This window comes from Python bivittatus, unplaced genomic scaffold, assembly GCF_059951505.1.
Source record: "Python bivittatus isolate LINGU-HERP-01145 unplaced genomic scaffold, Pbiv_v1 ctg000330_np1212, whole genome shotgun sequence".
Classification (NCBI taxonomy): Eukaryota; Metazoa; Chordata; class Lepidosauria; order Squamata; family Pythonidae; genus Python; species Python bivittatus.
Genome location: NW_028277058.1, coordinates 56,491,029 through 56,514,786, shown reverse-complemented (window position 1 = coordinate 56,514,786; position 23,758 = coordinate 56,491,029). Strand labels below are relative to the sequence as shown.

At 39.8% G+C, this 23,758-nt stretch overlaps 1 protein-coding gene across 6 annotated transcripts in view; it reads right to left on the bottom strand.

Annotated features, from left to right (window-relative positions):
- The window catches only part of USP6NL (USP6 N-terminal like), a 116,403-nt gene that overhangs the window by 11,613 nt on the left and 81,032 nt on the right, over positions 1-23,758 (bottom strand). For 5 of the 6 annotated variants that reach the window (XM_088141370.1, XM_088141369.1, XM_088141373.1 and 2 more), the window contains exons 6-14: positions 23,366-23,446; positions 19,521-19,628; positions 17,959-18,068; positions 14,088-14,136; positions 12,600-12,720; positions 11,314-11,408; positions 9,816-9,881; positions 9,609-9,708; positions 8,533-8,685 (exon numbers count right to left, since the gene is read on the bottom strand). In XM_088141370.1, coding sequence (XP_087997496.1) covers positions 8,533-8,685; positions 9,609-9,708; positions 9,816-9,881; positions 11,314-11,408; positions 12,600-12,720; positions 14,088-14,136; positions 17,959-18,068; positions 19,521-19,628; positions 23,366-23,446 — 883 coding nt within the window. Of the gene's footprint in view, positions 1-1,637; positions 1,681-8,532; positions 8,686-9,608; positions 9,709-9,815; positions 9,882-11,313; positions 11,409-12,599; positions 12,721-14,087; positions 14,137-17,958; positions 18,069-19,520; positions 19,629-23,365; positions 23,447-23,758 lie in introns of all 6 variants that reach the window. The other variant, XM_088141372.1, reaches the window with a different exon arrangement.

Sequence of the window (23,758 nt, the reverse complement as noted above, 5' to 3'; positions counted from 1 at the left end):
ACAAAGTCAGCCAGGGCACACAAGACATAAAAAAAAAAGTGGGGGAGAGCCAAAAGCCAAGCTTGCTAATAGGGTGAAACTGTAGTATAACATGGTGGTTGCCACACCCATAGTGATACTTCCTTCAGATTGCCCAAGATTACCATCAAGTCATGTGGAGAAATGTTCTAAGCATGCACAATGGTGGAGCGCTTCTCTTCTTATTGGTTCCATGCTCTGCTCACTACAGTAAATATGGGGCTGCTGCACCCACAACAGATGGACATCTAACTCAGAACTGCTTCTTAAGCAAACCACATTTGTTTCTCTTCCCTCAGCCCCTGAAGTTCACACACACAAAAGTTTAATTAATGGTTCTAATTTGGCTTAGTTCAATTGAAGACTTTGAGTCCTAAATGTTATTACCAGCATTCTAGAGCAAGTATTATTGCACTGGGCTGTTTGGCAAAAGCACAGTGCCTATTTAAAAAAAAAAATCTAGTTCTGCTATTAAAGTTGCTCAGATTTGAAAAATAGGGTTTGCTGAAGCCCTGCTGGTCAAAGTAAAGGAAACAAAAGAAAGCCTGTGGGCTCTTCTTTTCCCTGAACATTCTCTGAGTTTGATTTGAAGAAATGTTACTGATTTATTCTTGATCTCTGTCACCACCCTGTGGAAATTAATCTGAACTGCAAAACGTTTCAGGTTAATTGTTCTAAGATGGTCAATTGGTCTGAACAGATGCAACAGCAGTTGTGAGCACTTAATTTTATTCACGGCCTTGGCCTCTCATTTCAGAACACTGAACACTTTAGAGAGGATACCATGACAAGAACATATGTCAACAGAAATGACATCATATATGAAACTTGTCATTCAAATTGGTTTTTTTTTAATTTTTAAATGTAACCTGGATGTTAGGTGAAAAGCATATTATGCTATTCAAATGACTTAAACTGTACTGAAAATGGAATTTAGCTTTTCCTAGGTATCCACACCATTGAGCAGATCAGCGTAGTCGGTGATGTGGAAGCAAGGAAACATCACAATGCAACATTAAAATAGATTCTACTAGATAGAAGGAACACCTTATTTTTGCAACAGCTATTCCATGTTCAAATAAACCTTGAGTTTGTCCCTAAAGCCAAGCCACTTCTGCTTCTCCTTCTCTGGGTTATTTTCGTCACCAAAGAAACATGGAACTCCTAGCTTGTAAAGTATGATATGCTGAATGTCTGTACAATAATGCTCTTCACTGAGTTTAAAATGCTGATAGTAATAACTTGCTTTGGAAACTCCTCAACAGATTAAAACAAAGACAGGGAAAGAAAGCAAATAATGATAAAAACGTTTCTGGGGAAACTATGTCACCCTTCAGCAGAGGCATACATTTAAAGCTGCATGCATTTATAACAAGTCTAAGCTGGTAGTCAAAAAAGTGAGTAGTTATGGTTTGCAACTTGAAGAACACAGTAAGAAACACAATGGCACAAATCACACAGCTCAAATCATCCATGAGAAGCCAAGATGCCACGTCAACCTCCAATTTCAACCCATTTAGAAACACTCCAGAAATCAGGAAGAAACACATCAGCACAGACACCTGTTTGAGGGTTAGTCGGTTAATGAAATAAAATGCAAAGCAAAGGAAAATAGGTACGTGTGAGTTCTCCAAACGTATAAATGAAAAATCCCGTATTCATCTGGAAAGGAAAAACAAAAACAAGATAAGTCTGAGGAAAGGAGTATAGAGAACAGAAGAAAAAGTATGGGCTGAATTGAAGATACTACAGATTTGTCTCTTTAAAAATTTAAGCGCTTAGGAATCAGACCGATGTTTTAGCAAATGCAGGAAGATCAACAGAGAGAAACAGGGGAAAAGAGTTAGGAGCCATATTCTGAATTTGTTGAGAAGGCTGAAAGAACAAAGGGCACACACACAATAAAAGAGTTTGATGTAATCTTCCAACATCCCAAGAGATGTGTCCCCCTTCTCAAAACACTTGGGAGAAAAGAACCGTAACCACTAGAGCAGTATTTCTCAACCTTGGCGAGTTTAAGATGGGTGGACTTCAACTCCCAGAATTCTCCAGCCAGCCATGCTGACTGGGGAATTCTGGGAGTTGAAGTCCACCCATCTTAAAGTCGCCAAGGTTGAGAAACACTGCACTGGAGTGTCCTTTGCTGATCTCTCCTGTAACACAAGAAGTGGGGAACAGAGGAGTGCTTCTCCAAAGGCTGGTGGATCCCTGGCTGGGGTGTCCTTCACACTGTCTAGCATCAACATTTCAATGCTGAAATGAGAAGGCTGCAGTTGGGTACAAAAGTTCCTGCCAGCATCACCAATCCCTGATGAGGGTTGCAGGTATTTGCAGTTTGGCAACTCCTGGAGAGCCCATAGATCCCAGTTCTAGTCTAGTACACAGTTGAGCTGCTGGGTTAGTTTTCTTCACCTCCTTAGCAGTTCTCTAGTCTTTTATAATAGCTAGCAGTCGCTCTTAACATCACAATGATTTTGTTCAAATATAAGGCTGCCAAATCCCTTGGATATTTTAAATTAAATCCGGTGGTAGGTAAGAACCTGGGTAGAATCCTGCTGGATTAAACTATAGCCTCTAGGGTCCAACATCCTGCTTCTCCAAAAGGCCAAGCAGATCCTTCAGCCACCAACAGCAGTCTTTCACACTGTCACTTCCCAGGTATTCAGCAGTCCCTTTTCAAAGACAAAGAATCCCTTTTTTTAAAGCTAAGACATTCTGTCTGTGAAGTTTATATCACAGGCATTTTGAACATTTTAAGAAGCTCTTCATTCGTCTTTGTACCTAGAAGTGCAGTTTTGCTGGTGCAGGGAAGCAAACAGGAAAGAACAAAAGTTTCAATAGGAAAAATGCCACAAGACTGCTACATTTCAAGGGCCTCCTTAAACCTCTGATCTATGAAAAATAACCAGAGATCCATTAACATGGTTAAAGTAGATCAAGGGGGGGAAGAGGAGACATAAGACCATCCTGATGTCTCCAGCAAAGCTTTCTACTTCTTCCTGAAATATATCAGGTTACAATCATGCCATTAATGAAGCTTAAGGCCATGTTGACACGCAGGTGGTAACAGATACCCTGGCTTAAATCATCTCTTTCTATTTAAAAAAAAATAGCCTTTTTTCCTGAATGCCACCATTTTCCTGTACTAGAAAAGGGATACCGGGAAGACAGAGACAGAGACAGAGACAGAGACAGAGACAGAGACAGAGACATATCTATCTATCTATCTATCTATCTATCTATCTATCTATCTATCTATCTATCTATCTATCTATCTATCTTCTCCTACAACCCAGATACTTTAAACTGAACAGTTTCTTCACCTACTCCACACACAAAGAGCAAATTCTCAGCAAGCCAAGGATGAAGATCTTCCGTTTCATTCTGAAGGAGAGCTTAGAGGGTAAAGTATATCCAACAAATTCCCTTCCAGATGGATTTCTGTTCTCCCCACCCCAACACTGTGCAAACTAGTTCTCTTTTTTGATAAGAGACCAAAGCCTACCAGGCAGCTCCTGAAGCTCAAAGCATCCTAGACAAAGCTCACCAGATGGAGAATTCCACCAAGCTTAATTAGCTTCCAGATATGTTCAGATGGGAGGGACCCAGACTACGAAAGAAAGTTGAGGTTGCCAAGCGCTTTTCAAAATAATTTCCACCCAGAACACTGAATGACAGCTCAGCAAAAGAGTAGGAAGGATTTTGTGCTAACTTTGTGTTGTGGTTCTTAGCTTTGAGCCCAGGTGTGTTCAGAAGCAAATACTGCTATGTTCAATGGGGTTACTCACTGGTAAACTGTCTACAGAATTGCCATTTAAGAAGAACTTGTAAAAGCAACATTTTCCCGCACTGAATTAACTGGTTTTGCTAATTAACAGGGCATATCATAATATGAAAAAATGGAGAAAATAAGTTTAAGTCAGTCCCCACAAGTACTGTGTATCTTGGTGAGATAGGGCTTGGAGCATCCAAACCTAATCTGTTGCCATCAAGATGTATTGAACTACGGTTCCCAGAATTTGCAACCAGCATGGCTGCTGGTCTTGTTTCAATTTGTGTATTAAATATGGTATGTTTGGCCTTGTTTCATTGTTGCTTATGCTTCAAATATGGAAGGCCCCAAGTTGAGAACATCTGGGGCCTTTCATATTAGATTGCAAAATTGGAGAGCAAGAGTCCTCATTGTCCCTTTGCATGCAAGTGGATCCCATCGCGAAAGAAGAAACAAAGCCACAAATCAGGCAAAAGAACTGAAACTGATTTTTGTTGAGAAGAGGATTGCAAAAACTACCAGCCAGTTTTCTATATTCAGATAACCATGATTTTAAAACAAAACACGTACTATTTAAAGATGAATGCTAGGAAGAAGTTCTGTATCACTGCCTGATGACAAAAAGAAAATAGTAAAATTCCATAATCTGGGTCTTACAATAGAGAGGACATTCTCTTGCAGCTCCCTATCTAATTTCATTTAACAATTTCTCATGAATTCTTTTCTTCCAATTTCAATATCCAAAGAGTTTCATACTTGCTGTTTGTTGAAGAAACAATGGCACACCTAGGAATTTTAAGATCAGTATATTTCCCAGATATACTACTCCATAGAGAAATACTAGATGGAGGGTATATCCCAGTAAGAGCAACCTTTAAAATATCCTGAAGTGTGAAAGAATCAAGATTTGGCTTCTTGAAATTTCAGGGCCAGTTACACTGGACCTCCAGTGTTGACATCAACATCTTATCCTTCCTGAGCTGTGAGATTCTTCTGAATATGCATTGTAATGAACATTTTGGATTGACACTGTTCATACTGCTCCTAAAGTGTCTGCATACTGTTTAAGCAACTTCTTCCTCATGAACCAGATTGTAAAGCAGCTTTCTCCAAAAATGGCCTCCTCCAGAGGAGATACGAGTATACCTGCCGTCAATACCAACCAATGAATCATGTTGGTATGAGGATCACCTTCGTGTGAGAATTCTTGCAATGGGCAGAGGGGTGGTTAGAAGACCTCCTAGGTCCTGTCCAAACTTATGATTCTATGTCATACAAGTGGTCTCAGTGATTCCAGATCAAGGAAAGCTGAACTAGAACTTTCCTCAGAAAATAAAGGATTAACTAACAATCATGAGAATTCTGATGAACTCTATCTAGAATAAGAAATTTCTATTTAGGCACTCTTCATCCTACTAAAGTGAAACTGTTCTTGCCTGCTCATCTGATGCACTAACCTTTTCTTGAAAAAGGTATCAGAAGCACTTTCAGAAGTATCAGGATACTGAAAGCTGTGTCCTGTTCCCCTGCCCAATTTCTCCTACCACCTTTGTCATTTTGTTGGTCCTTCTCCCCTACCCTGAAAGCCCAAGGCTTTTCTAAATTCACACATCAGCTGTTCTTCTCGTGGGTATGCAAATGGAGGCTTGCCCTGCAGGACAGAACTTTCTGGTTGTCTTTGAGATAGGAACCCCCCCGCCCGCCATACCTACCTGGGAGAACCTGTCTGTCCAAGTTGCAGTATCAAAGTGAGCTAATGTCTAAAAAAGGCAGAGCACATACCTAAGGATGAACAGAATTGCTTGTAAATAACGATTAGAAAAAGATGAACCTGGGGTGGGAAGATAAGACTCAAGGACTGATGACATATGGATAATGAATCTACTTCTTGAATAAAATGAACAAGAAATGTGCTAGATTTTCTGGGAGGGAGGCAAGGGTGTTTTTGTGACTGCAGGTAGAGGAAGAGACTCCAACAAGAAGGTTAGACAAAAAACACCACCCACACAACCACCAGGTAGGGTGTGTCAATATGTCAATTTTCCAAAGATATAAACTCAGAGAAAATGGTATGCCTGTGGAAGAGGTACACACATACACATACAAGCTTGCAGAGAAATTATGGGCAATCAGAAACTCACACTTTTGCTGACAAATGCTTGGGAGCAGAGGATAGCTAGTGTAGTTCTTTCTTGCTTATTCACTCCAGAATATGGATGTCCTTCCACTCTTTTTTAGTCCATCTCTGTCACTTGGGTTTTAGGAGCGATGGACCTTGTGCTCCAACTGAACGTAATGGACTTGACAAGAAGGGAAAGAACCCAACTGCATTTCTTTCCTGTCATTCAAGCTAGTTCTAGGCAGGAATCTTGGGTGGTATGTCTGCATTCCAAAGGCAAGGGAAGGATGGAGGAAAGTAACAACTGGGTGGGGGGGAAAGGATGAGCAGGAAAAACTAAGAAACGAAGTCAAATGGAAACATATGGGTATAGAAAGTAACTGAACGGAGGGGGGCAAAGGTCTGAATTGTTCTCTCTTCCCCCCAGAAAACATGTCCTGCAGGTCCCAAAAACATAACAATGTTTATATGTTTGCTATTAATGATACTCAAGGCAGGCCAGAACATGTCACTCCATATTTAAAATTCCAATTTTACAAGGAAAGGAAAGGACAGCTGCAGAAAAGACCTGAGGATAAGAAAACTGTGTCCTTGCACAGGTTGGCAAATAGATAGTAGTAGTTAAAGAAGAAATAAATGGAAAATCTGTTGACTGAAAAGGCCAACTGCCATTACCATGAGATTTCAAACTGGGATTGGTGTCTTTCTGATATTCTTAAAATGCACTGCGCCTTCAACAGTAACCACAGATGGGGTGTAAACTGATGGTAACTAGTAAAGCTAGAGGCCTTCAGGTTTTCACTGGAAATGTCAACAACCTGACAGTGAAAAAAAGATGCAATACTAGAACTACACAGGGGTGGAAAACAATATAAAACCTATATAAACCTGCATGGTGCCACCATTCACAACAGTAGAGCGCCTCTCACTCTGTAGTCTGACACACTCTGCCAAATTTCTTCCCCATCTTTCGAAAGAAATATTTGCACTTGACATTTTTTACTCGCTTTCCTCGGTTACGTATGCTGATAGGTCTCCTGAAGGACCATCTCTCGGTGAAGAACTGAAGCATAACATTCAATTCCCTCTCCAACCTTCTTCATTTAATGGCACAAAAACATCCTTATGAAGGCAGGATTTGCAGAATAAACAACTAGGGAAACGTCCTTCTCTTTCTGCAAAGACTGCTACAATTGGCAAAGAGGATCTCAGCGATTTTCCCATCACAGTCGAAAACACTTTTCCAGAGCCTGTTGCCTAGAAATTAACACGACCTTCATTCTAATTAAAAGGATGCAAGGCCGGATTCAGAATGTGTCCAGGTCCATGCCAGAATGTAGGCTGTTTGGGGGAAACAGATGCCTCCTAAGATGCAAATGATCAGACATACTATTTTCTCTATCCTTATTCATGGTTTGGGTTAAAGAACAGATATGCTGGGGAAAAAATGTGGGGGGGGGGAGTACTGCTTTTTTCCATTTTTTGCCCCATTTTGACATTTTGTTTTTGATTTTTTCCTGAGAAATTGGAAAAATGAATTATAAAACACCACAAATATCTTAAATAAGCTATAAAATTATTAGGATGCAAAAGTATCTGATTTAAAATTGACAGTATTCCCACCAAATTAAGAAATAAACAAACATGTGATGTCACAATACCGGGAAGCATTCTGTTTCCAGAAATTCATAAAAATGAAGAAATGATAAAAAATAAGGGATCAATAGAAATGGAAACCACTGATAGATAAACAGGTTCAGAAAATGATTGATTAGACACCATTTAATGTTTCAAATGTGTGTTCCCCCTTATTTTCTGTTCTTTTTTTCTGAACTTATGTGCAGTTTATATTTAAAGTATGGGCAGAAATGTCCAGAATTTACATTCTCTGCTTTACTATAAAGTTGATGGTTTCTTGTTTTCAAAGGTAACTTACTACCTGCCTGTTTTAACTGAACAGAACATAATGAAAAGATGCTACATTTCTTAGGGTTTGAGAGACCCATTAGTTATAAAAACTAAACAACATTTAAAATAAATTAAATCACTACATTTGTCATTATCCTGTGAATAAATGCCACTATTCAACTGCATACACCAAATACACATCTATGAAATTAGGTGTTCATTAAGATTTCATTAACAATGAAGTTATACCTGTAAAGGATTCTAAACAATAAATATGCCTCCATTTTCCCCCAAATTCTATTTCCTTTCAGAGGGGGGGAAGCAGGGAGGAAAAAAAATAATGCCTTTCCCACAGCTTCAAAATTTGCAGAAATGTTATACTGAGAAGATGAACATCAACACCTTGAAGCAAGATAGCAAAACCAACTGAACTGCCTTAGTTACAGCTGAGGTATATTCCAAGGGAAAAAAAGGAGTTCCACTTTCCAGGGTCCTGTCAGAATATTGCCAAGTTTAGTGCACAAGTGACAATCACATACTGTAGATGCATCATGTTGGTAAATGACCAGGGTTTCCAAGGAGAGACATTGAAGTTCCTGCAGACACCTCTTCCTGGTATTGTAATCTGACAATCCTTGCCAACAAGTGAGGAAATTTCAAAAGGTGTGCAAATGAACATATCAAAATGAGCTACTGGGATCCAGAAGTTACTTACCCGCTACTGGAAGGTCCATCTTTGCTCGTTTCAGTTCTGCCATGGAGCTTTGGAGCTGTTCTATTACAAAATCATCCTCAAAGAAGAAATCTTTGGCAAGAGTCTCTTGAAGAAACTGGACCAGTTCTTCCATCTGCAATTTCATCAGGTGTTCTAGGGTTATGGGGAAAAAAACAAGTATCAGGCAGTAAAGGTGTGACTAAAATGCAAGAAAGTATCCTTCTTTATGTAAGAAGTGAATTCCTTTAAAAATGGAACCCAATCTACTTCTTAAATCATTAATTCTAGAATCCTGAGTCACTTGGGGTAGGAAGAAATGTACCAAAAATATATAGCTAGATGTGCTGACCTTCCTCCCCTCCCTCTAATATTGACCGTGGGTGATGAGTTCCAACCAAGATGAGATTATTGAGAAGCCAAGCATAAGTAGAATATGCTCAGGAGACCCTATTTTTGCAAAGCTACAACGAATCTTTAGCAACTGAACCCAGGGATGCTGGAAGATCCCTAGTAGCCCTGGTATGGTCAGCCCACACTGGACAGGAAAAACCGAAACAATGGGGAAAGGTGGAATTTCCAGTTTGTAGAAAACAGCTGGCTGAGTAAAAGCTCCCAGGGAGGGGGAATGCCAAATTGCTTTGTTGCTGGTCCCATTAGGAACATGTCAAAATGGGGATAGCCTCCCAGCCCTGCTACATTTGTGAAATAAACTGAAGAGTCAAATAAAAGTAGGCCTTTTAAAACATAACATACAAACTGCAACTCTTGAGAAGTAGAATGTTTAAAAAAAAGATGGACTTAGCTTCTACAATCAGCAATAATTGGGAGGTACAGTGCCAACATGTCTCAAAGGAAAGAGATGGGGCTAGGGGAACAAGGTCTTTCAGCAACTACAACATTTCTTCTCTCTATTCTTGGAACATTTTTTAACATTAAACAGCTGTAGTGTCTCAATAACTACTTTACTGAGAGTTTTCACCCAGCTAGAAATAAGAATCCCCCAAGCCTAGCCGCTCAAAACAGGGACTGACCATTTTGACCACAGTGAGTATTTCAAGCCAGGGCAAAGCTCTTACTTCTGTGCAGTTTCAAAATGGTGTAAGCCATTGCAGTAAGAATTCGCTCTCCTTCAAGTATGTAGATATCCCAGATCCTGAGGGTTAACCTAAAGGGAGTCTGCAATGAAGGAACCATGTGAACGCATCAGCAGATAAACAAAAATTCATGTCTAGCACAGAGGGTCAGCTGGGGTGATAATGAAAACAACAGCTAAGGCTACTCACACGGTCAAGGAAACACTGGAAAAACCACTTCATTGTATAAAAGCTGGTGTTGACCTCCTGGGAATCCTGCCAAGAAGAAACGGTTCGCCAATCTCAGAAGATAAATTGGCACACAGAATGCAAACTTGAAGTTAAATGCAAAGTATATTCAAAGGGTATTTCTCCTCAGGGCTTCGTTTCAACACTCTTATGCTGCCTTGATGGATAACTACTAGTGGGCTTCTTGTGAGTCTGGACCTTTTGGCAGCGTTCAGTACCACCAACCATGGTAGCTCCTGACGTGCTTAGCTGGCAAAGCACCAGTTTATGGTAGCTCTAGTGACCGCAGTCAGGTAGTGTGTTGGGAAATTACTGTTCAGCATCTAGATCAGTGTGTTTTGTCTCCAAGCTGTTTAGAGAGTGTTTGCATCTCTCTCTTTCTCTTTAAGGCAAAACACAGATTTTGTGTGATTCCTAAACCCTCATCATAGATCAGCTTGAAGTATTCTCCAATTTTTTGTTGTTCTTTGTTGTTGTTATGAATATCTTGAGTCAACTCTGACTTGCAGTGACTACAGAGACAAGTCCCTGCAATTTTTTGGGCAACATTTTTTAAAGTGGCTTACCAATACTTTCTATTTAGGGCTGAGATAGAGTGACTGGCTCAAAGTTGCCCAGCTGGCTTCTGGCTAAGGCAGGACTAGAACTCTCACTCTGTTACCTGTTACCTTTAAAGAGCTGTTACTCTTTAAAAAGAATCTGCTTAACATAAAAACAATGCTCCTAGTTATGAAGGACCTTGAGAAAGCCAAGAATGCCAAAAAGAAACCACTATGTGCTTCACCGATTACAGAAAGGCCTTCAATTGTGTCAGTCTCGTCAAGCTGCTAAAAGTGCTTAGAGGAATGGGAATCCCAGAACATCTCATTGTCCTCATGGGAAATCTATAGACAGATCAGGAAGCCACAGTATGGACAGAACATAGTGAAACAGACTGGCTCCAGGTTGGCAAAGGAGTACAACAAGATTGTATACTCTCCCCTTATTTATTCAACCTATATGACTGAATATATATTAAGTGAAGATGAGTGTGGTTTTAAAATTGGAGGCAGAAAGATCAGTAACTTGCATTATGCTGATGTCACTATTCCAATAGCCAAAAATGCAAAGGATCTGCAAGCCCTAGTAATAAAAGTCAAGAAGCACAGTAAAAGAAGAAAAATGGAACTTTAATTAAATATAAAGAGCAAACTAATGACTACAAGTACAATAACCAGCCTTAGAAGTGATAATGAAGATACCAAAGTGGTAGACAGCCAACACTTATAGTGATTTATTAAAGGGTTAAACAACACAAAGTTTTAGATTAAAAAAACAAAGATCTGATTTGATAAAACATAGCTTCATCATTTTTCTAGATATCAACAAGAGTGCCTAAATTGGGCAAAATTAAATACTAAAGAAATTTAATCTGCGAACAATCTTCTTTATCAACATATTCCTGTTGGCATTTACTTACAAAATGATGCTTAAGCTTGGACAAAAATTTTTTCATTATTTTGTCATGATGTTCTTGAAACCTCAACAGCTTAGGAAAACCAGGAATAAAAAAACCTAAAATTGGGAAAGGGGGGAGAGAGAGAGAACTCATCATGAACAAGCAACAAATCATTCTGCAACATCTTAATTAATAAGTAATGTTAAATTAAAGTATACCATTTTAATAGGGCTACTAATCTATACCTAGGCTAATGCAGCACACGAATCTGGACTATTACTTTGGGAAAGATGAAAAAGAAAAGGAAAGTGGAAGAAAATAGAAGAGAAGAGGATGACCAACAGCAAGGTGGACTGCCTCAATTACAGCAGTGAGAAGTGCACTGCTGGAAGACCTGAAGGCTAGGATGGGGGCAGACCATCCTGGACAAGGTCTAGTTATGCAGTCATTAACAGCTGACACCAACTTGATGGCATGCAATCAATCATTCCAGGCTAAAATGCAGTTGGCTCTTCAGTACCTTTTGGAAGCATGTTATGTGAAGCAGACCACTGCATAAAGCCATAACACCATTTGTTTCAGCTTCATGTGATATCTATAATACCTGTGACTTGACAACTTGGCTTAGTACAGTTGGGTGAACCCAGCCGCAACACTGCAGAGTTGAAAAGCACAATTCTAAATAGAGTTCTTAAAGAAGGTTTGCTGAGTATTGGCATTTACAGTGAAGAGGTCCACGTTAACTACCATGGTTATCTAAGGGACCGCCTCTCCCCTATGACTTCAACCCGTCCCACCCGATCGCACAGAGAGGGCATGCTTCAGACCCCCTCAGTGAAAGAACTTCGACTGGCGGGGTCCAGAAAGCGGGTCTTCTCTGCAGTAGCCCCTGCTCTTTGGAACATCCTGCCCCCGGAGGTGCAATTAGCCCCCACACTCCTGGCCTTCTGTAAGGCTTTGAAAACCTGGTTCTGCCACCTGGCTTGGGGTGGGGTGAGAATACCTCAAGCATGGGGATGGCTAGCCCCATAGAGTCCTTCTGCCTTCAGCCTCAGAGTTTTCATTCTCTTGGTCTCTCCTTCTTCTTTTTAGTAATGTTTTAAATTAAGGTTTTATGTGTTTATATATTTTATGTTCTAATGTTTGTTGTGAATCGCCCAGAGTTCTCCCATTGGGGGAGATGGGCGGCCGAAAAATTAGATAGATAGATAGATAGATAGATAGATAGATAGATAGATAGATAGATAGATAGATAGATAGATAGATAGATAGACAGAATGACAGTGAATGAAACCCCAGATACGTACCATGCATAGCATGCTTGGGCCCCGAGAGCAGTTTCACCAGAGCCCAGAAAGCATCTTCTTCATTCATGTACATAAGGAGCAATGCTGTTATGTGGCTCATCCCTTGACAGTATCCAACCTCCTGGGAAAAGGGCGACAAGAGAGTTACAAAATTTGTCAACACATGCAAACACCCCCAAAACAGTTGCACTCGCTTTTCTGCAGCAAGGGTAGGAAACAGAGTGACTTCTGAGATGTTTGGAGGAAAGGTATCCCTAAGGATTAGTTCTCTGTCTGACTTGGCACAGAGAACTGAAAAGAAAAGCTAGGCTGGTATAAGTAGAGCTTCTACAGAACAAGCTACCATGACCTAATTTTTTATCCTGAAGATGTGGAGAAGCCTCCAAGGCAGTGTTTCTGAACCTTGGCTACTTCAAGAGCATGCTGGCTGGGGAATTCTGTGAGTTAAAGTCCACATATCTTAAAGTAGCCAAGGTTGAGAAACACTGCTCTAAGGATATGTTGACTATGAAGCTAGAAGAGGACAAGGGATCTTCTTCCCATCTTCTGCACTTTGGCCTGTTGTTATTCCACATCTATATTTCATGTAATCTTTAGCCCCTCTCCCCTGTTTAGATGACTGGCTACCCTCATGATGAAATACTGCTTAGTACAAAACAGCCTTCAACACAGAACATTTGTACTTCAGAAGGAAGTCAATGCTACAACCTCTCTCTGATTAAATTCCCTTCCTTTCAAACTGATTCACTTGAACATCTGCCCTATAAAGAATTTGGGCTTAACTTGAAATATCACATATTAATTTATTCCAACCTATCCCCAAAATTAAGACTGTAACATCATTTAGGGGTTTATGCTACCTTAAAGCGTTTAATTGTGAGTTTCATGGAACACAATCTGACATTTCTGAGTAGGAAGCCACAGAACTATACACAAAGAGAGTAAGCGATGGATGTTAGCCCACTAACATGGTTTTGGTTATCCTAATAATGCTATTGGGTACTTGCTCTGCTCAACAGATTAACATGGCTACCCCTCTTCAATTCTTCAAACCAGAGACAAAGGGGAGACAACTTTTGCAATTTTGGGAACATTTATAACGTTCTGTTCCGGAATCCCACAACTATTTCTTGTATTTGACCCATCCCGATCACACTGTTAAAACTTCTTACGCATATTCAAATACAGTATTTTATTGGCTCAGTGAGCTTTATTTACTACTGTTTTTACAGTTTCTGATCTTAATGGTTCCAGGCAAGTATTTGCAAAGCATGCTTTGATAGCATCTGGCCAAGAATCAGAAATATTTTCTTTTACACCTGTTGGGCAAAACAATCCAATAGAGAATTAGCCCTATTCAAACTCACTGCTTTCATGTTGCCCTTTCAGAATTCTATTTCCATGAATTCAATGTAATTGAAGGGTGACCTATGTAACTGGCAACGTATAGATGCAGACAGAACTATATGCATGCACAGACCAGCTTACCGTATTATAAACAGAATATGCAGCTAAGACATGGAACAAAGATTGTTGCCTAGGGAGAAAAGACAGAATGTAACCACGCAAAACATAAATGTGTTTTGAAGCCACATTAAAGAAAAAATTACTCTTGATGTGAAATGCTGCTGGCTTAATTATGTATCAGTCCTATTTTGTACATCTGTCTAGTCCTGCACAGTTGTGAAGTATCTCTCAGATACAGTATACCACATAATTTAATGCACTTCAAGCCAGAGGGAATAAAGCAATCCAAAAATCACCAAATGTGTCCTGCCCCCTTATGGGGGGGGGGGGAGTTGAAGCACTCCTGTGGTCGTAAGTGCGGGCAGGCTGTCAGGCGCCCAAATTTTGATGACGTGACCACAGGGGGCGCTGCAACAGCCGTAACTTCAGGGACCGGGCATGACCACCAATTGTTCAGCCACCGTAACTTCGAATGGTCACTGAACAAATGGCTGTTAACTGAGGACTACCTATATACATTTCTACCCATGGCCGACCAAGCAATGCCATCTAGGTTTCCTGCCAGTGCCTGGAGACTGTGGGGATCTAGATGAGAAAGAACAGGCTTCAGCAAACCCCAGCAAAACTGAATGGCTGTGAGCGTTAGGCCCCCTGGATCCAGAGATTTTTTATCTTTAGTTGTGGATGGAATCGCCCTCTCAGACTGAACTGGTGCTCAACATAGGAGTCCTGCTTAAAAAGCAGGTGGCAGCCATGGCCAGGAGAGCTTTTGCACAAATCCATGTTCTTCACCCTTTGCTCCCATTTCTTGATTAAGAGGCCCTGCTCACAGTCCTTCACAACCTGGTCATTTCCCACTTAGAATGCAATGTGCCCTACATGGTCATGCCTTTAAAAACCACTTGGAAGCTGCAACTGGTCCAGAATGACACAGTGTGTAGTTATGGGGGCATCATAGTACACCCATGTAACACAAGCGGCACTGGCTCCCAGTAGGCTTCCAGGTCCAATTCAAGGTGATGGTTATCACCCCCATGGCACAGGACCAGGTTACTTGCAAGACTGTCTATTTCCAACTGTGGTTGCCTATCCCACAAGATCTGACACAGTAACCATGCTCTGAGTCACTTCTACAAAATAGTATGAGCTAGTGGGACCCAGCAGGCATGCCTTCTCTATTGTGGCTTGCCCTCTGGAACAGCATACCCCGCAAGATCAGATGGACCCACCCCTGCTGGCCTTACAGCATGGTGAATCCTCACAAAGACCTGGCTTTAACCTTATGTTAGCCACCCAGAGACACAATTTGCAAGTTGGGTAGCCATATACATTGATTAAACAAACCAATCTAAGTTGGCGTTAAACTTAATTTGAAAAGCAAATGATAGTAGCAAAATCAAAATCTTGAAGAATTCTATTTCTACACGTATAAGGAAGCCAACTGTAGGAGTCTAAATAAGGGCCTTCTCATCTAACCAAGCCCTTTACATTTCCCAGTTAGTAAGAGCACCAACCAATTGCTTTCATAGGCAAAGATTCACCCCCCAAAGATGTTTCACAGCAGTTCTCTCTCTGCTTATCACAGGGAAAGCTGATATTCCTTATTGTCCTGTATGCTGCCTTTCTGTTTAAACACTGAACGCAGCCTACCTCTTAAAACAATCCATTATTTATCTATAATGTATGTGTATGAGTGATAAAAGCAAATGCACCTGCGTTCAATTATATGGTAAAATACTTACAAAAGCTCTTACGAAAAAGGCCATGCAAGGTGTGCCTATCTGAAAAGAGCCCTGCTATATCCAAAGAAAATGAGCATTGGAGAAATGGAATGTAGGGCAGTGTTTCTCAACCATGGCAACTTTAAGATGTGCGGACTTCCATTCTGGGAGTTGAAGTCCACACATCTTAAAGTTGCTAAGGTTGAGAACACTGATATAGGGGAGCAATCATATTGCAGGGCTGAAACCTGGACACCTGGGGTACACATTTCTAGCCTCTCCCTTCCATTCACTCACACCCACATTTTAGCCCCAGTCCATATTCTGTACCTAGTGAGCAGGCTGAATCCTTACAACTTGTTTTGGCATTCTTCCCCATTCACTAACTAGGTTTCTTTATCTTTGATCCCCTTCCCTTCTGCGTGTACACAGGGTCACTCTGGCTACGTAACAACATTGGGAAAGCTGAAAACTTGAAATCATCATCATCATCATCATCATCATCATCATCATCATCATCATCATCATCTGCTGGAGAAAACATGGCATGTTCTAAGCTCTCTGCCATCTGAGAGGCACCAACAGAAGGGGGAACAGTAATTGGGGGGCTTGGAAAAAAGCCTTCTTTGTGATGTTCCCCCCCTTCTGGAATACTCTGTCCTTCAGAGTTAGGATGGCTCCCTTCCTGATAATAATCAAGACGCAGTTACAATTCTGCCCTTCCAGCACCTTTGGGGAATAAATGTTATTTTTATCTCCAAGTGATGAGCGTTATTTGATGAGTTTTATTGTGAACATTTTCTCAAATTATTACATCTCTTGTTACTGGTTATCAATCTGCTAGCTTGATCACTGTTGTTCTTGTCTTGTTTACTGTATTAGCTGTAAGCCATTCAAATACAAATTTTGTAAACAAGCCAACAGGAAAAAAAATACAATTTATTAAAAAAAACATGAGCTTCACTTGCATACAGCTTTAGTTGTAGGAGGCTGCAATGTTAACCCATGACACAGTATTTCATCTGAATCATCTCAGAGGGAAAGAAAAATATGTTCAAAAATTAGAACACTTAATTTAGATATATCTAAGGGCTTGGATATTGTTCAATGGAATTACTGACATTTTATTTTCCCTGATGTTATTTCACTAACTGTTCTGATAATTCTCCTGAAGTTAGAAAGTGGTTTTAAAAACCGATCTGCAATTTTATGTGCTTGATTGTCAGAGAGGGGGTGCAACTGTCTAAAATAATCATAAGCCAAAAGCCACTTAGAACACTCACAGAACTAACTAAACAATTCTTTGTTCTTTCAGTTTTGCAGAATGGAGCTTAGGTGATACTTTATAGTAAACACAGATTGACTGTAATACCTAGGAAGCCATCTGCAACTGGTGCCTTTCTGATGCTTTGGATTGCAACTCGCAGAATTTCTGGTTGTGAATCTGGAGAGCTGTAATCCATTTGCACCTGAAGCTTACCCAGGAAAAAGTGTAACTGGCTTTCATAGTTTCCAAATATCTTTAACCTAAAAGAATATTGAAGGAAATATTGAATTTTCTTCATATGTGTCTATATGGCTATGGGAGGTTACCAAATATCAGCTTTGAATTAATTTAAGGGACACTTTGAAATGCACTCCAAGTAGGTATCTGAACCCAGCAATTTTGGAAAGCTTCCATTCAAGATATTTTAGTAGTTCTTTCTGGCATTTTCAAAGTGCAGGGTTTCAGCTTTTTTCAGATTTGCTTGGACCATTTTAAAACAAAAAGCAGCATTCAGGATTTAATATAGGAAAATATGCCTCCATTTCAAATGGTCACATTTTAAAAATTTAAAACTCTTCTCCAGATAACTTGCTAGTGATGCTTTTCCTATGTGGACATCAACATGTTAAATACAGAAGTGCATGATTCTGCTTTGAATTTCAGAGTATCCCATGGATTTCTGGGTCTCTCTGTCTCTGGCAGAGAGACAAAAAGCTGGAATCAAGAGGATGGGAGGGAGATTTTGATAGACCTTTCCTATATAAATGCTACTGTTTGTAATCAGCACTAGCAGAGGAGGATCCAGAGTTTTGCTACACCTCTGTATAGATTAGACCTCCTGAAATTCTGAAAAATAAAATTGCAACAAGAACCATATAAAAGGAGTGGATTTAACTTTACTCACTTTACTCCATATCTGTCTCTGAACATTATATGATCCCGATAGGTCCGATTAACATCAAGATCAATTTGCCGGATATCTGGAGAGGTCCCTCTTGCTCGAGTTTTTAAAGTCTAGGGGGGAGAGAGAGAAACAATCAACAAATGTATACACCAAGACTTCACAGCTCATTATGAACTCATAATCCTTTTTGATGGCACTCAACTTCTCACAAAGGTGGTAAACCTGTTCTGCTGTAGATGAGGAGGGAAGCATAACAGATTTTCTCTCTTACAAAATACCTTCTTCCCACAAGAGACAGGATTTCAAGTACAAGCAGTCAACCATAGCGAATATTTCTCTGAACTGCAACAACTGGGAAATTCAAATGAGAAAGTGTATTGTATTCATGTCCTTCTGCTGGCTTCCATATTTACATCTGGAAGAAGCCATGACATGGAATGCTGATGGTAGAGAACATTTTGGCCTGACCCAGCACACCTCCTGGTGAAAGGAATGAAAGGAACATCTTACATTTGTTCTATTTATCGGTGAGTGCTGCAGAAAATCAGAGGCGGCATGAGTTAAGAGAATTAGCTGCTTCTGAATTTTCTGCATGTTGCAGAAGGTTCTATGCCTCAGTGAACACGCCTTTCCCAATCTGGAGCCCTCCAGATGTGTAAGGACTTCCAGAATTCTAGAGGTCACGTGCCTAGGAGATTCTGAGAGCTGCAGTCCCAGCACATCCAGAGGACATCAGTTCAGGAAAAGCATTATATGTATGTTTTGGTCCACAGGCTGTAAATCTGCCCTAAATTACAACTTTTTGACAGCACAATTTCCTGCCACTTTTCACTGAAGGTGAAAGGAAATAGATACATTGAGTCTTTGGCAGGTTGAATGTAATTATTAATCCCCCAAGCAAAACAGTAGCAGATACATATTTCACTCTTGCATCCACCACACCTTCCCGTGCACCACTGCCTCATTTCAAAGCTTCTCTGCATTTGCAATTTAAAAAGTAAAAGATTTAAAACCGGAAAAATGCATAAACATAACAAAGACAAAATCTAAAAGAGAATTTTGAAAACAAAATAAAGCTGTCACAAGACTGTTTCTTAGTCTGCAACATTTATTTGTTTTATTCACAAATCTATAAGGCTACCCGACTCAAACAATGTGACTCTGGATGTACGATACACACACAAAAAAACAAACAATACACCAGGTCAGGTGAGAGAAAATCTTGTGAAAAGAATGAGACCAGAGAAATTGCACTGACTGGGCATAGCATAAATATACATAGGCAATACTGAAATGTGGAATCTTTTCAGCAGGAAAAAAGAAGTCTACAAAAATATTTAGGCATGAGAAATTAAGTTGGAGTTGTACTAAGGTTCTTGCCTAATAGATAATTTTGATTTAGGGTTCATATTAGTACTTCTCCAGAAAAAAAAAGAGATGAAAACTTGGAGAGAATGGCTTTTAGGATAACATTTTATCCCTCTGAATTGAACTACATTTATGGTTTGCTGCATTATATAAAATAAAAGCTCTACATTTCACTTTCTGGCTTGGAAACTCACATTATAATAATCTCTCATTTCTTCTTTCATTTTCGGGACATCGAGCAACAAGGACCAGATCTCACCTCTCAGCTGTAGTGGAATTCCTTTATAGATTCTTCTGTGAAACTGCAGCGGAAAAAGAAAAGCAAATGTTCAGTAATTAACACATCCAGAAGTAAATCAGAGAGAAAGTATACTGTGATTGCTACTGCGATACCAAGAGCTATCACTGAAATGCTCTCAAGGCACAGATGGCTTTTAGGACAGGGCTAGAGGCTACAGCCAATGCAAAATGCCACGATTAGGTTTATTTTAAAAGTAAAGTCTTTCTCAAGTTGACTCAGCGCTTGGCGACTTCACAGATACTTCCATGCAATTTTCTCGGCAACAAGACAGGCGCGGTTTGCCAATGCTTTCTTCCAAGGTGGTTCCCTCCTCCTCCCCCCATCCCACCAATTTCCCAGACTAGTGGACAGCCCTGGGATCTCCTGGTAGTGCCCCATTCAAGTATTTAAGCAGGTCTGATCCTGATCAGCTTTTCAAGATCAGCCAAGCTTGGCTAGGTATGTTACCACACACAGTTGTGTGTCGTTCTTCTGGGATTTGGTCTAGTCTACAGACCTGGACTCTCTTGGTGGTCCTCAATTCAAGTACTAATCAGGACCAACCCTGCTTAGCTCCCAATCCCAGACAAGATTTAACAGACGCTGTCACCTGCACAGATCTGGCTATAGGATAGTTTTTTTAATAATACAATCAGTATCAGCCAACTTACCAACTCTGCAAATGGCTGTTCTTACTAGCAAGTGATGAAAACTAGGGCTTCTCTAGACACACAAGAACTCCTCTATTGTATAGTGTCTCGTGCCTGATCTCCTGTATGAACTGGAGCAGGGAATTACAGAAGAAAGATATTGTTTCTGAATCTCAGCTACTATTCACATTTCAGATACCCTGAAGAACTGGTTGCCATTACAATCAGATTCTAAAACAAACCAAACTGCCTCAGACAGGCAATGTCTCCTTTACCCACCTCCTCCATCTGTGATGGCACTAGCTAGACCTACCACTGCAGAGACATATTTGAATGTGAATATAATCAATGACATGTTTATACTATGAATCCAGAAAGTTATGACCACATAAAGACAAATGAGAGCTTTAACTCTTAAACTGATAGCTTGAGATGCCTTAGCATTATGCAAAATATAAATAAGATGGTGAAAAGAGCCATAAAGCAGCAGGTGGAGAACCAGAAAAGTTAAGATTTCTGTCTTCCCTATTGATGTATATACGCAATCTGCAAACCATTTTAAATTCTTCATTATACGCTTCTATCCCAAAATGCTATGAAGCTAAGCCAACAGCTAGTATCCTTTCTTTTACACAAAGGGAGCTGAGATGGAAAGAGCTAGCAAAAATCCTCATCAAAACCACCCAAATTATATAATAAATTATTTAAAAAATATTTTACACGGAATGGATTTTACTGTTGCTAAATGTTTCTGCTATTATCTCCTCTCAGAATTTTAAAAAAGATTGGGCACTGAGGTGAAACTGTCAAACATAATCTATGATGAGACAGAAAGGGTCACCTCACAAATTGGCAAAAGGGGCTTCATTCCAGAAGGGCTTTTCATAAAACATGAGGCACACACAGCCCCTAATCCAAAAACTGTTCTAACAGTAGGAAAATAATTTTAAAATGTGACATTAAAGGATATGTGCAACAGAGCAACTGCATCTGGAAATAAAGTTTTGCATTTTTCAAAATGATTTAGGGGGAGTGAAGAGGATAAAGTCAATCTACAAGAAACCCTAGATTCATTCATTTATTTGTTAACAATGCAAATGGCTGCTTTTGCTTATTGGTGGAACTTGGAAAATATTTATTTGGCTGTTCAAGTGTGGGATCCTGCACTGGAGACAAAGATTTCAGATCACTAGAAGCTGAAACTCAACCACGACCTAAAGGGACTGAATTTGGCCTATCCACTATCTAAAATCATCCTCCATTTTATTAATATAAAAATCATCAGCTCTTCCATATTTGTTTTACTACTAATGAATTTCGATGTTTTGCATAAACATGGAAAGAAGTTAACAGCTGGGTTTTGATTTTAAAATATAAAGGTCTAGCCAAGATTTGTTGTTTCAATTTTATCTTACACCACCTCTGCACACTGACAGGTTTCAATCTGCATGTCTGCAGGCTAAATACCCTACACAAACAAAAACAGCACTGCCTGGAACCTAAGGGGAAAGACATTCTCTAACCAAGATGCCTACTAGACATCCAAATCACTTTTGTAGGATGACTCTGTCTGTCCTTCTGTCTATCTGCCTCCCTGACTCACTCCTTTGACCTCTGTTAAACTCTTAGCTAACAGGTTTACACCACTTATACAGAAACGTGTGCACTTCCTGAAAATCAAGCCTTCTTTTCATCATCTTAACTTCATTATTAATGATTTCTCCAGCACCACCATGTTTTAGAAAAACCCTGCTCCTTCAGCAGTCTCTATGTTATGCCAGCCTCAACTTTCATTAACACGACCTTAAGCAAAGAATGTTCATTTTGTGCATGTTCTGACTTGCTCAGGCAAAGAGTTCCAGAACAGACCTTCTGCATACATTGATGGAAACACAAAATTAAAAATAAAAGCCCACCAGTAACATTTACAAGTGTTAATAAAGATAACCTCAAGGTGATCAGTTAAATACCAAGTGCAAATTTCTTCTGCTTAACATTCTCTGATCGTTTTAGGGGGACAAAGGTTTTTTTTTTTTTTAAAAAAAGCACTTTTCAGGAGGTATGTGAAGTTAGACAATCCACAGTCCATAGAAAGCCTCACAATACTTAATATGGTCCCTCAACAGCCTGAAATTCTGCTATCAAAAACAATGTTTGATCCTGTCTTACTAAAGAAGCTAACATTTAAAATAATCAGTTTTTCTTTCCTTTTTGTTTCAAAGACAAAAATAAACCCTGATAGTTTAAAAGAGAAAACTATCACAGTGGCAACCCTTGAGAAGAAGGAAGGGGATTACAATGAGTTGTACAATGTGTGCAGATTATCCCCTTTTTTGGAAGCAATGTTGAGCATCATATCCATACCAGTTTTAATGCTCCCTGTGGCTAGCTGAAAATTACGTTGAACAGTACAGAATCAAGTTAGCGCACTTTTCCCCTTAAAGTAATATTGAACTATATGGCCCCATATACAGGGCTTTTGTCAGGAATTGCTTCAAGGGGAGAAAAACCAACTCTATGTACCTTAGTAACTTTGTAAGAGCTTCCCCACTCCAAATATCATATTTTCTAATATTCAGGGGTACATTTTTATAGGTCATGAAATGGAAAGGATTCTATAAAGGAAAGGAGTTTAAAGCAAGCTTGGAGTAGAACAATGCTGGCAACACAGTGCCCATGGGTGGCAGGATGCTAACTTCAGACGCCCCACACCCCTGCCCCACAAAATAAGCTACCGGGGGTGAGACTGTAGCCTCTCCCATTAAATCTTAGCCAAATGATGGCATTTTTCAAAGAAGCTCCTGAGCCTTCAAGTGAGCCTCAGGGACTGCCAGCTTCTACAACGAAAGAAAGGAAGCAGATGGATATTGTAAGAGATTTTTTTAAAGAGTCTTTAATCAAACCTTTAGGAGTTTTTCCACTCCTACTCCACAATTATAAGCTAACGTTTCCCAAATACTTACACTTCAGAAATTCTGAAGGCCAGCTTCTTTGTTCTTATAGCAAATATCATAGTTAATGGGTAAAAATAGAAGTCCAAAGCTTCAGCACCCAATTTGTGCTTTTGCATTCAGTAAATACAATTGCTGAAGGAAACATTTAACTTTACCTTATCTGTGTTCTTGTATTTCTCCCAGCTTTTTAACATTTTCAGCCATTTTGTAGTTCTTTCAATTTCAAGCTGCTTTTGCTGAAATAAAATCAGAGCCCATTATTCTCTCCACTTCAAATACTCCAAGGATTCTTTTTCAGCATTGATAAGCATTTAGGAACAGACAATGTGATGCTTTTAACAGCCCAGAATCACTAGTAAGTGCTTTAAATTAAATGCAAAATATTTTAGCCTTTACATAGTGTTTCTAAATTCTTCTGCTGTGGTGGGCCCTGGAACTCTGAAATTGGAGGGCCTCACACATCTGAACAGACCCCTCCTATGTTTTTGTCTTTAAGAACACGGGAGTTCACAATTTTCAGCAAACAAGGTAATGATTATAGTTGAAGT